General features: G+C 32.2%; 1 protein-coding gene across 1 annotated transcript in view; it reads right to left on the reverse strand.

The window, feature by feature from the left end:
• Nucleotides 1-14586, reverse strand: part of LOC106689996 (trypsin-1) — a gene marked incomplete in the record, with an annotated part of 91327 nt that overhangs the window by 39344 nt on the left and 37397 nt on the right. The window contains 1 exon segment of the mRNA XM_067053071.1: nt 2192-2403. Coding sequence (XP_066909172.1) covers nt 2192-2403 — 212 coding nt within the window.

The following is a 14586-nucleotide window of genomic DNA, read 5'->3' on the forward strand; positions in this document are numbered from 1 at the left end:
ATTTTCGTGGTTAGGTATTGCTTCCTTTTTTAGGATTGAGTTATGCAAACATAATAAGTAGAATTGAGTTATGCAACTAACATAATCTCACATACTTTTTAGGAATATTAATAATTTATACTTTATCATAGGAATATCAAAAATAATCCCGAAATATTATCAGCAATTTAAATTTTCAGGCTGTTTAGTGAAGCTTATTTTACACATTTTCGTGGTTAGGTATTGCTTCCTTTTTTAGGATTGAGTTATGCAAACATAATAAATAGAATTGAGTTATACAACTAACATAATCTCACATACTTTTTAGGAATATTAATAATTTATACTTTATCATGCGAATATCAAAAATAATCCCGAAATATTATCAGCAATTTAAATTTTCAGGCTGTTTAGTTAAGCTTATATTTACACATTTTCGTGGTTAGGTATTGCTTCCTTTTTTAGGAACGATATTGGAAACAGTATGTTCCACTTCCTTGCCACGTGTAAGGGAATGCCAATATAAATAAAATGGATTCTGCCCTAGGTGGGGATATTGGATCCTTTATTACAGCCTGTTTGGAGCAAATGTTAATTTTTTTTTACTATCCTCTTTTATGACATATTAAATTAATTATTAATAACATATCGATGATTAGAATACGTTTGTACGAAACTTTTTAGAGGAAAAAACCATTGAGAATTCTAAAAACTTAAGTTAGGTTGAATGGTTGAATTAATGTACGTAATGATACAAAAACATTTTTTTAAAGTTCCCAAAATACTTCCTCTAAAAGGGTAAGCATACTTGACTAGCGATAATTCATCAGTTTATGTGTAAAAGTTTTGAAATTTACATTTAAGTAGCTACACAAAATGTATATTTTATTATAATTTAAAACATTAAAATGATATTCATTGAACTTTATTTAGTTTAAAAATTCATCGGTACAATACAAATTAAATTATGTGAAAAAAGGTAGATGAGAAAATCAATTTAATTAATGTTGGTTAGAACTAGCAGATAGTTGAAGTACGTACATAATGGTGTCGGGCAAAAATTAGGTAAAGTTGAAACTAATAGCTGAAATTGTCATGGATACGGTATTTATTTATCAATAGTTCATTCATGAAGGGTCGTATCCATGGACAGGCAGGATTTCGCCAAGGAGGGAACAGGTCTCAGCCCATAACTGACATACATAGATATATGTAGATGTATTTCCACAATGTCCATTAGGCAACATTGGATAAAAGAAAGAAAGGAATTCCGCATTTGAACCCCTACCATTTTATTTCTACTTCATAACAGTCAATCATTACTTTTTTAATTTTTATTAGCTACAATCAAAATAAATGATTGAAAATCGAGAAATTTCAATGCACAGAATAAATACAAAAATAAAAGAGGTGATGAAGAGGTTTGCTATGAGAGCATCATCTCTCTGGGATTCCTGGCAAAAATATCAACTATGTCTTCTAGGATTGTTGCCTTCTTTGATTTTCAACTAACATTCCGAGATTATTAAAATAGCGAGCTGTAAGTTATATTAGGAAGAACGGAATCTAAAAAAAGATTTCATTCGTTCCCCCCATTATTTTTTATCGATAATTGCGCTCATTGAACCTTACCTTTTTTACCAAAGAATCGACCTATATCCATCCTGTCCCTTCAAATGTGTGGTTGTGATCTTGTATCTGTGGAGATGTCAACTGAACAATGTTACTTTCCTAATTATAGCATGTTTCCAGAAAGAAATCATCTATCATATAAGTTCACTATTTTCTTTATTTTTTTCCTTGGGTTCCAAAAAGCTAGGGAGGGGGCTCCCCCCTGCTGCCGTCTGACTACGCTCATGTCGCATCCATATCAATATTAGCTATTCGTTTCAACTAATCAAAGCAAAGGTGAAGCTAAAAGGATACGCTTACGAGCTGTCGGGTAAACGTCCTATGGTCGACCGAAACGCAGATGTAAGACAGTCAGGTGCGTTCTTGAACCATAGGGTTGTGATAAAGCTAAGTCTCCAGGTTCTTTAAGATTTTCATTATTAAGTTTGTTCCAACATGAATTTTGAATGTGAGGACATGTACACCGTATCCTATGCGCAAAAAAATTTCCTAATGGTCATTGGAACAGGCGTATTATTAATCTTGCGAATATTACATCACCTCAAGAGACACTTAGTCTTACTTAGAATTTAGGACTTACTTGACAGGAGTCTTTGCCCCCTTCCTTGTAGCCGGCACAGAGCATGTTTTCCGTGATCTGCGACCTTTCGTAACCGCTTTCCCTGCACTCGTCGTTGGTCATGATCGGCACCTTCAGTTCTTGAAGGACCGGGGATATGGAACCGCGGTACTTGGAGGGGCTCTTGACACCCCATCCAGTGACGATACCCGTCTCTCCGGCGAATGATTTCACTGAAAAAAAAAATACGATCAATCAGTAAAGAAATTAAGAGTTAGAAGCAGTAAAATATATATGTATTTCAAATTTTCCCAGAAACGGCTCGAACGATTTTAATCAAACTCGGCGTATCAATGTAAAAAAATTAGGTGTACAACATCAACTAGGTTTTATCATCATTGGAGTAGTTTAACTGGGCCTAAATGACGAATTAAAAAAAATCAAAGTTATCTGTTATAACCACCTCAAAACTAATTTACAAATAAATACATATAACACAAATACTAGCAGACGCAAGCTGCTCCACTCCGATAGGTCCGAGGAAGAGCGCTGCCGAGATGTTTAGGTCGCAGCTCTTGTAGCTAAATACACCGCTGTAATGGTCCAAAGTTGGTGTGGTGGCTCATAGATAGTCCAAATATCCAAAAGTCGTATTAATGTATTAAGCGAGCCGACAAAATGAACGCACACAGGGCTGATTACTCATGTTCATAGCCATTAATCATCCGGAACTCATAAGTCGAAACCCAGAAGTGGTCTGGTTCCTGTTATGACGCCTAAAACACTCAAAAAATGTATAATAAAATAACATCAACCAAACACAGACAGGGCTGGTAAAGACGCTACCAGGGCCACTAATTAGCCGGAACTGCTATAAAAAACTAAGATGGTCGGCCTGTTGCTATGCAACCTCTTAGCGACGATTATAAACCCTTTGCAACTGCCTCTATTATTCATTATAACAAACAAATATAATTACATATTTTTTTTTCTTTTCAAATAACTAAATCTAAATAAAACAATAGAAATAAAAATAAATGTAACTAAATTAAATACTAACAACACTCAAATACTATTTACAATTATTTACAAGGTAATTATATTATGGCGTTAACAGTATCTTTAATTTCGTTTATTTGAGAAAAAGACACATTTCTCATTGTTAGTGATAGATAAATACGAAATATTAAAGAATTTTATGAATTAATAAAGGAGAAAAAAAATAGAAACATCCGATTTGGACGGGAAAAGCCAAGATCGCCCAACTTTCCCGACCTGATGTAGTCCTTGATGACTTCGTTATCTTTCGTTAAATTGTATTATTCTTGGCAGGAACAAAATTTATATTTGTTACTCCCAACTTAAGGAACGCTGGAATATTAATTTTTATAATAACAATGACAGAATCAAAAAATAATTGAACTGAACCCGAGCTTAGAGCTGTAACACTAAGCACCATACTCTTCAGAAATTCCCTAGCCGCAATACAGTAATTATCAGACTGCCAAGATCATTTTGTATAAAACAGCTGGTATGGCAGAGCCACCCATAGAAGTAAAGTATAGAATTATGGCTGCTATTATAAGGAAAAGAGGAAGGATTATAGCTCTGCAGTGGATTCCATGTTATGTTTCTGTATTATCTTCTAGATATTATCTGGTGTAATCTTATGCCTAGTGACGGTATATGATTTTCAAAAACAACTTCAGCGGATAGGCATCAAAGATTCATCGACCAACCTATTCCCTATAAATATTTGTGTTTGAAAAGTCAGGCAAGTAAGGCTACCATGGAGGGCGGTAGTGGATAGTTTAGCCCCCTACTAGTATGTTACCAATGTAAAACCGCCTTCAGCGGACCCTGTAACTCAACATATACTGTCATACGGCAAACAAAGTCAGTATGTAATTTGTATATATACTCTGTATTATCATATATTTGTAATTGTAATTATATATAAATAAAGAGGATTTGAAAATAAAAATAAAAAAGTGGTCTTAGTGGGGTGGGTCTGACCGAACAGGATTGCCTTTTTTTTGTGTTACGATCCCCTTTTGTGTGATTGTGACATATCGACCAACTCTATGCAACCTTGCAATGGATGGAGATCATATTTTAAAGTGTATGACCAATATATATATATATACAATATACAAAATATTTAGTAAGATGCAGACCAACTCAAGGCAAAAGTAAACTTATATTGGATTGCGAGAGGGAAAATGGCATACTAGTCTATTTCCTATGGCGTAGGAAAAAAAAAGAATAAAATTTTTTTTTTAATTTTCGCTTTTTCTAGTATTTAGATTTTTTTTCTAAAATCACAGAAAATATCGATAATCTCAACACGAACCCACTACAAAACCTGTATATTTATTTAGGGTGGTAAATAAAGGTTATGTGATGTGCGCGGCATAGCAGATTTTTTTCATATAATTTTGAGTTTTGAATTTTCTGAAGTTTTTCACAGCCTTTTACTGCAAATACTTTAAATATCTATGATATGAGGTTATGATAAGAAGTGATAATCAAAACAAACAGTGCCTTAGAAAGCATCGTAGTAGATGGAGTAAAAGCACTTTAAAAGCAGATTTTATCCAGGGAAAATCATTCAGCAGTTATTCTCTTTATGTAATTCGCGAAATATGATTGAGAAACGTATTTAATTAAAATTTATTTTACTTAATTTTACTAACTGAGTTCTTATTAAAATTATTATTTTTAACTTTTATTATTTAACTATATGCGAAATTAGTTGTAGTTTTTTTTTTTTAATTTATTAATAATTTTCATGTTTAAGCTATTCATCCACTTAGGCTAAATATAGACCCATTGCCAATGAACCGTATTTCAAGTATGGTTATCATGCTCGCGTGACGAGGGATGCTTACAAAGAAAATTATTTCAGTATTGTAGCTTAATTTTGGAAGTGAAAGATTGTTCTCTGATTAAGAGGTTGATATGATATGTTTGATAAAATGGTACAAAGATGAATTTCTGTTTCGTGGGTAAAACTTATAGTCCAAGAGCCGGTAAAAAAAAAGTTATTTTACCCGAATATTTGATTACTTTTCAAAATTTATGAGTCTGCCAAGTATAGTTAGAGGAAGTACAAAATAGTGGCTGTTTCAAAATGTAAAAAAAAAAAAATTATAATTAAATAATGTGCTCTTAGTCTTTCTAGTGTTGTTGGTAGTTTTTAAGATATAGGAGCTCTGAATGAAAAATTAATGTTTTTTTAAGGTTTTGAAACAACCGTCATTTTTTATTCCCCCTATCTCTACTTGGCAGACTCATTAATTTTGACTAGTAATTATACATAGTTTTCATAAATGTAACTAAAAATTGGGGTGATATAACTGCCTTTTTGTACTAACAAGTGGCGGTATTTTCTACAGAGAGGGTAATGAAAAACTTGTGCCACGATATGATAAATATCTCAATTTGAATGGCGATTATGTAGAAAAATAGCTTTAGAGTGTACCTTGCAATTGCATATAACAAACTTTGAGTTTTTCAATTTGTGAATTGTTTATTTCAAAACGTCTGTTACTTTCTGGACAGCCCTGGTATCTTGAAAATTATTACTTCTACGAAAATAATCGTAATAGGTACTTGAAATCAAATTAATTTTATCAAAATTTTTTTTTTCTATTTGAAACAGCCACCATTTTGTATTCCCCCTAACTAGACTCATTAAATTTGACTTTAAATTATACATAAGTTCCATTAAAGTAATAAATATTGGGGTGAAATAATTGACTATTTTCTCCTTTTAGGCTATTGTGCTATCATTGGATTTACTTAACTTCATCATTATTATTTTTATAAAAATGTTATTACTAAATTGAAATTGAAATTTTAGTTGAAAAATTCAAGAGACTTTCGATCGACCTATATGAAGTGATAATAACGTAAAAATATATACCTTTGTACGAAAATATATTATTTTACGGGTACAACGCGACTATAATTATTTGTAATATAACCACGACAGATGAAGGTTCAAATAACGTCATAATTCCGACATTGCCCTAATAACGTTGGAATGACTCCTTAAAGCACAGTCAAACTCTGCTTACAGCTTATCCAGGCTTACTGCTCAATAATATTTTTACGGACCATAAACCCTCGCTGGAGATAAGTTTATGTTTACGGTTACTGCCAAGGCCTTCTTTGAATGAAGTGATTGTGACTCTAGCGAGGATATAAATGTTTATTTTCTAGCCCAATATAAGAATTAGAAGATATGAATTTATTACTTAATTTGTATACTTTTGATGTTTCCATGATCAATTCATCAATTCCTGGCATTTAAAAAAAATGATTTTTTAAAGGCACTACCCCAGACTACGAGTACCTAACTATTTTCTAATTAGTGTAGGACCTAAAAGGACTTGAATTTGGAAATTTTAACCACTACGGTTTCTATTTCGATGCGTGTTTGTGGTGGAGGATTCCAGAGAGTATAAAAATGTATGTATTGTGGCCAACAACATATGGTTAGGTAAACATGTAACTATACACAAAGGCTTGACATTAGTTCGCCTTATATTAATGAGGTATACCAAAAAAAGACGTTTTCCAACCAAATATTCGTATTATTATTTCTTTGATATAAAATACAATTAATGCTCAAAGTTTTAGTCCATTGTTATCAAGCGTCGTTAGCCCTCTGCAAGCCAATTGCTCGATTCCACGCTGATACCATTCTGTGGGATGGCTCTCAAAGAACTCTTGAGCCACAATTCCAACTTCCGCAAAACTATAAATTTTTTTTACCTAAAGGAAATGTGCTATGGATCGAAACAATTAGTAATCCGATGGTTGCGAGGTCTGGATGGTAGATGAGGCAGGAGTGACCCTTGAATATCTTTAAATATTTTTTCACAAATTTCTAACCTCTTAGCTGATTGCTGAGGAGAAAGTTCATGAGGCACCAGTCTACTGTACTTTTTTTTACCTTCCCCATGGGGAGTTAATTGCGACTAACAGTATCTTTCGACATACCACACTCCCTGGCAAGTTCACGAGCACTTGTGGACGGACGTGACTCAACAGCTTCTTGCAGAACCTCATCAATATCTATTAATGGTCTCCCTGCGCCCTTCTTCCTTTCAACGTCGTATCTCCGCTGGTAAATTCTTCAAACCAATGCTGCGCAGTACGCAGGCCGGGAACAATTCCTCCTTCACATTTAATAATTTCACTAGTTGCTTCAGCGGCTTTGGTTTTTTTTTTTTTTTTCCAATAATGCCTTAAAATTAAGATGATCTCGTAGGGCACTGTCATGTTTCTTCTTTGAAACAAATAACTAAACTAAGGCTTTTTTTGAAGAAGTCAAATGGGATTAAACAAGATTAGAGAATGCTCTGTATTGGTAAGTATTAAATGGGATTTTTTTTTTAATATTTATTTATTGCTATTTACAACTGTACATTATAATACATTTAGTAAATCTGATCTAAGTTAAATTGGAGTGTTACAGCCGTATAGAGAAACTACCCATTGGTAGCACTCTAATGACATTTTACATTAGCTGGTCTCGTGGCCATCTTCTTTTCAGGGACCTCGGAGGATTGTCAGGAATGGAAGAGGATGCAAGATTAGAAACTAGGGGGTTTGAGTGGCTAGAGAGTTTATAATGGAAGGAGTGATATCTGGTTCGGGCTAGATCGGTTACATAGGCAACATTAAGGCCTTTATATATGATTTTATTTGTGACAAAGCAAGGAGCATTGAGGATTTTACTAAATGGGATTAAAATATTTACAGTCCTTTGAAATCTTGAATTTAATAAAACGGTCTTTTTTTTATATATATATACACCCTATTCAATAGTTTTTTTATTTCAATTGGTTAATTACTATCACTCCTCAAAACTGCGGGTAAAATTATTTATTGACCAGACTGTACAGACCTTTTAAAAATGGATAAATTGCCTATTTAACATGGAATTTTTCCCTTTAGTTACAGGCAGCCCAGCAAGAGCAGGGTATACAAATTTTAGTGATGGCAGTTTCTCTCCTGACTAGTGTTTGGGGGTCCTAGAGAGTAGTTAAATAAATTTTTCTCAGGTTTAGTGCGAAAGTGTTGTCACATGCACTGAAGGCTTTCATAAATTTATGAATATTTGAGCATAGTTTGTCATAAAAGAAAGCCTTTAACAGAGACTTATCAATTTTGTAAGTATCTACAACTTTGATGCTTTGCAAAATTGTCATAGAACCACACGTTTCAATAGAAAACCTCCTCAAATTGACGAATTTGTAAATTTAAGGCTGTTCTTTTCAGATCTATATTTTAATTATTTTTTAAGCATACCATGATTCAATGTTCTATTCTATCAATGTTCTATTCAGCTGCTCTTGCCCTAAATAGACCGTGAAAATTTGCTTTCGTGTGTTGTAGTTTTTATAGGTAGAAATATTGCCTAGTCTATGAACTAGCTGAAATTCTAAAACAAAATTTTATTAAAGTGATTGTATTTTTTGTTTAGATACGTTTTAAATAAAATCTAGTTTATTTTAAATTCGTTTTATGTATACTACAATAGTGACTTTGATATAGAGCAGTTAAATAAAATCAAACGTTTTTGTAGCAGAAAATATAACATTTAGTTAGCAGGCAATTAAACTAGGCTCTTCAGATGAACGTTTGACGGTAAAGGTTTTCAGGAGTTGCTTTGCGTTCCAGACAAAGCTTTCAAATGATAGCTCTTTGTTAAGCTTTCACAATTAATTTTTGATCTCTTCCCCCCCCCCCCGCTTTTTTGGACTAGATGAATTGAATGTTTAGTAATTTATTTACAATAGCTATATTATTTAGTAATATAATTATTAATAAGCAGTTTTAAATAGTTATATTTTTTAAAAGATAAAATACTCTTTAATCAATTATTCCAATTTTTCTCTAGTTTAAATTAAACTTTAACTGTGGATGTGAGGATTTCGAACGTAGGAAGGTGTGCTTTTTTATGAACTCAAAAGCATTTTTGAGGCATTTTGCATAATTAATCAAACCGATGCATAAAAAACAAAACCAAAAGGTAGTTACCAATTATTTGTACTATTAATGTATTGAATTAGATGGTGAAGCAAAAAGTAGTTAAATAAAAGGGTTTTAAACGAGGGAAGGGTTGGTACATGACGTATATAAGAGGGAATGGAGTTCCAGAGAAAGGCAGCTCGGGTGAAAAATTATTTATTAAGCCCAGTAATCCGGTGAGGTGGATTGTAGATGTCAGATAAACGGGACCTGATAGTACGATATTGGAGTTAGAATTTGAATTGTTGGTTTTCTTAGATATAGGAGGAGCGTTGAGTTCTAATTACTTAGAACACAAAGCAAGCTAGAAAATACTGGCATCGGAAGGATGGATAGAGCCACTTCAGTTCGGCGGAATACTGGGCTATACGAGAATCTCTGGTGATACCAAAAATAAATCCTACTGCGCAATTCATAAGACTCGAGATTACCCGAGAGTCCAGCCATAGTCAAAGAGGAAACTAAGAGTTGACGGGTTTTAATTGGAAGGAGATAACGGATTCTATTCAATTCAGTTTCAGGGTTGCTATGTTTCGACGTAAAGATAAATTTGATCAAAAGTTTTTTTTAACTGATGTATGGAATGACATAGGAGAATGGTTTAGGACAAAGTTGGGGTTCCTGGAATAGATTTATGAAGTGTAGAAGACCCAATTATTATAGCTTCAGTCTTTTCGGTATTTAACGAAAGTTTTAATATTTGATTATTGAAGCGTAATGTACGGGCCAAGAAATAAAAAAATGTGGAGGCAACACAATTTTTTCATTGTTAGCAGTAAAGAACATTCACAAATATCAAAAAATCAACAGTTCTCTAAATAACAAAATGTTCCATTCGTAACCTTTTCTCACACTGACTAAAACATCGTTCTTGAACGGACCGATCAATTCGATTGGTTATCCATTGTTTCACGATCGAATGAGACAACCTCTTTACAATATTATTATTATTATATCAACATTGTTACCTCTACTGTTATAATTATTCTCACAGTTAAGTAAGAAATTCTACTTTATGTATCGTTTTATAAAAGGAAAGTGGAATTTATAAAGACGGGTACTTTTGTAAATGTCGTTAAGTAATTATTTTATATTGGTTTTCTTTCCTTGTTAATTTCACTCTATTCTTCCTTATAAAAGCTTCTTTGCTCTTTTACTTACTTAAGTAACAGCGTGACCTTATTAGAAATGGAGTATAGAGAAAGTACAGAACAATAATTTCCTGCTGTTTACACTTGAACTTAATGTAATTTTAAAGAAATACTTATGTATTTAATATTAAATTTACACGGTTGTACAGTTCTACGAACGGCTGTTTCTCATCTTATTTCCAAATGAGAAAGATAATTACTTTTTATAATTAGTATTGTTAATCAATAATTAATCTTAAGTAGAAGAGTATGTACATATTACATATTATTTAATACATTACATAATGAGTATATTACAGTTTCGTCCTCTCCAAATACTCTTTTATAATAAAAGTTTACAAAAGTTTCGTTTCAAAGATAAAAATAACTACCATTAAAACTCTTTACAAAGCGAATCCGTGCAATAATATGGAAATAACAACTAACAGCCTTTTTGATGTTATAGATGGGTTTTTATCTTTGAGTAAAGAGCCTTTGAAAGGGTGGAGCGGGGGAGCGATGAACAAACGAACCGTAACCGAATGATGGATGAAGTTTTTAGACTTCCACGTGGCAAAGAGTTATAAGGTTATGTATCCGTCTGAATACTCTTTTAATTTTCCCACTTTATCTCCCGGTGAAGTAGCTTTTTTGCTCGCTATTTTCCTAACGAAACTGTTTTTAGTTCAATTCACAGTACGGTAGATGATTGGGATTCAGAATTTTCTACTTATTGATGAATAAAACAAAAACAACTTCAATTCCCAAACAATTTTTTATTATTGAGATTTATTTTTCTTACCTCCTTTATTAAACAGATAAGATATATATATATATATATATATATATATATATATATGTACATATTTTTGGTTTCTTTAGACCTAAGTTTATTTTGAATAAAAAGTTCTGATTTGATATACTTCTTTATTATTGTTTCGAGAGAAAAAAGAAACTAAATTTACATTTTTCATGAAATTTTGGAATAAATGATTTATGATTATTACTAATTAATGAAGTTAATTAAAGTCTCCAAAAGTCTCCAATATACCTATAAATATTGCTACATTTTTTGGAAAAAATAAAGTACACAGATATCAACAAAGTATAAACTAAGCGGGCCATACAAAATAGTACATTTTTTTTTTCTTTTATACTATAAGAAACCTGAGAAATAAATTTATAATTTTTTTATCTAGATGAGATAAGAATAAAGAATAAAAAAAAAAAAATCCCGAAATTTGGCGTATGAGAGGCGTAATGTGATTAATATGGGCTCTTTCAGTATGGAATATGTATGAATAAGTATTTATACATAGTTTATAATATGATATAAAATTATATTTATATAATAAATAAAGTTTTCCCACATTCATATGTTCCTATAATATGAAACCTTCATCTACTCTTGTCCTCAATTAAAGAAAGAAATAAAAAATTATTGAAGATTAATTTATAGGATTACCACCTAATCCTCACCTTTATACAAAAATAGTATCTAATTCAAAGTCCGGTGAAGCAAGAGTTGGCTTAATTAACAAACTACGTAATTTTGTAAGAGTTTGAAGCCCGTTATGCTAACGAACTAATTTAACTGTTCGGAGTTTTAGTCATTAATTCGTTAGGTTTCTCATTGGGATGTGTCTGATAAACAATTCTCACTTCTGCTCCAAGTGAAATTGTAATGAAAAACTTTGAACTATATTTTATTAATATTGAAATACAAATACGAACTGAGTGAAGCATAAAGAACAACTTTTCTCATTACCGAAAAATATTTGACTGAATCATTTGTTTTATATTATACAGGCTATTTAAGACTCGAATGACACTCTTTCTGGAGTTTTAATAATTTTGAAATGGAACATGGTAGGTATCGCCTTAAAATGATTTTTTTTTGTTGGTAAAATGAACTATTACTATAGTGGATATTTTGAATAAAAGATTCTCATCAGAAATACTATTTAAAAAACATTTTATTTTATTGATTTTTCCAATCCTACAGTTCCTGAAGAGGTAAATTGCAAAAAATTACGACGATTGTTTTAGTTGTTTTAATTATTTAAACGGTGAAGAAAATTTAACAAACAAATCGAAAACAACGTTTGAGAACTCAAATTTTCTTTAGAATTTTAAATCATAATTTACGAATCTTCGGCCAACCAAATAAATTGTTCCGGGTTCTGGTTTGAAATTGAATTTTCAAATCTTGTTAAATTTTTTGCACCGTTAGACCAAAAATCATTAAAATACGTAAGGAATTGTTTGTGTTTGTCGGCTAAGTTATAAAAGTTAATAAACGCTATGGATTTTAATATAGTATTGAATAGCTATTATTGTAAACAGTCTTCAACGGTTATTGTTATAAACTATATAGTTGTTTCCAAGAGCATATGTCCTCTTAAGGTAGTCACTTTGGAACCAGAGGAAATGAATGAAACACAAATAAGTTGGTGTAACCTATTTAAGGTTACAATTAAATAGGTTACACCAACTTATTTGTTTTTCATTTTGACCGTACCCCCAATCATCTTCTCGTACGTCATCCACGGTCAACTATCTCTCATAGTTACCACGGAGGAAATGAACCTTTTATTTGTCTCCTTGACCAAATCATACGTTTCTACTTTATCACTACTGAAGGCAAGAATTGGCCATCAGGCAGTTCCAAGTTCTCATTCCACCGAGCGCCTGCATATGTCTAACTATTTTATGTTTAATATATGTTAAGTTAGTTCCCATAAAGTCATAAACATCCCATCCCTGCTTCTGGACCTTTTTTCTCTATTAACTTAAATTTCTATTAAACTAATATTAAAAAATTAGTTACTCCCACTATTGCCCAATGAATCTAGGATAGTATAGGGCATTATCCCCTTTTACTTAAAATCTCCTACTGATTTTAAGATACCCAATTAGATGATTTCTCTCTGTCCTCACTTATAACCTACACTGAATATGATTGGAGAATGTTTTCCCCTACCTGTCTAACATCCCCTTCCTAATTTTGTTTTATGTATTTATATGTAGTGCTAAGAACCAGAAAGGGCAGAGCAGTCTAATATAGATTCTCATCTAGTGAAGTAGTCGAATATAGTTGTCGGAGGACGACTAAAAGACAAGTTTATATACACACCTATGAGACAGGTATGTACATAGTTTTTTAATTGAATATATATTAGTTCCTTTACTTTTTTTCATATAAAGTTATTAGAGTCTATCACAACCCATACTGCCCTTGAGTTCTGTAAATTGCATTTAGTCTTACTCTTCGGATCGGAAAACTCACCGATATATCGTTTTAAAATTCAATTATCCAGGATAATTCTTTTTTTGAACATATCTCTTTCTATTGAAAACTCTTCATTCACCAAATTTAAAATATATCAAGTTCCATTTCGCAATTCACAAAACTCTCAGAATGAAAGGAGGTTATCGATTGATTCTTGCTACCTTCAATAAATTTAAAAGATTATAATTAAGGTAAAATTATTATTAGTTAAATACTTAAGGTAATGTCGATAATTAATTTTTAAAAGAATTGTAATTCAACTGAAATCTTTTAAATAATATATATAATTTCTGGTGTATAGTTTCTGTAGTTGGGAATAATCTACATACCCGTGAACACAGTGACCAGCAGTAAGGACGTATTTGTTGTTGATGAGGGTGCAGCCACAGTAAAAGACACCACGATAGGTGAGTAGGCACATCCAGGTATACTCCTTCACCTTGGTCTCCTGCCCACCTACGATCCTGTTCTTGCTGTTTGCCAACCCACAACCTGTGAAAACATCCTTAGTACTCAATGTGGTAAGAATAAAAAATAAAGTGGAAAAAATATAGAAAGCATTAGAATGGGTATCAATTGCTATTTATGATAGTGCTGTGCTAAGGAGAAGTAAGGTTTAATTCAATAGATATTCTGAATGTTAATAATGGCAGTGACCGACTCGCAGGTACACAGGGTTGGCTTTTATGAGACCACTAGTGGCCAAGTGATCACCACTAGGTAAGTATTGCCGAGAACTTTCAAGCAAGTAGCAAATATCATATGGAACAAACAATAGATGTGTAGGGTACGTGACTAAAGCGGGAAAATATGCATGTGTTTTGGAGATCAAGGATCGTAAGCCGCCTTGATGTTTAGATTTAGTTCTAGTTTCCACCATTTCAAAATAAAGTCCTAAGAATCGCAGTTAATGCTCCTTGGTTCATAAGAAATAGCCAATTGCATCG

This window comes from Halyomorpha halys, unplaced genomic scaffold, assembly GCF_000696795.3.
Source record: "Halyomorpha halys isolate HHAL.00 unplaced genomic scaffold, Hhal_1.1 Scaffold1541.1, whole genome shotgun sequence".
NCBI classification, from domain to species: Eukaryota; Metazoa; Arthropoda; class Insecta; order Hemiptera; family Pentatomidae; genus Halyomorpha; species Halyomorpha halys.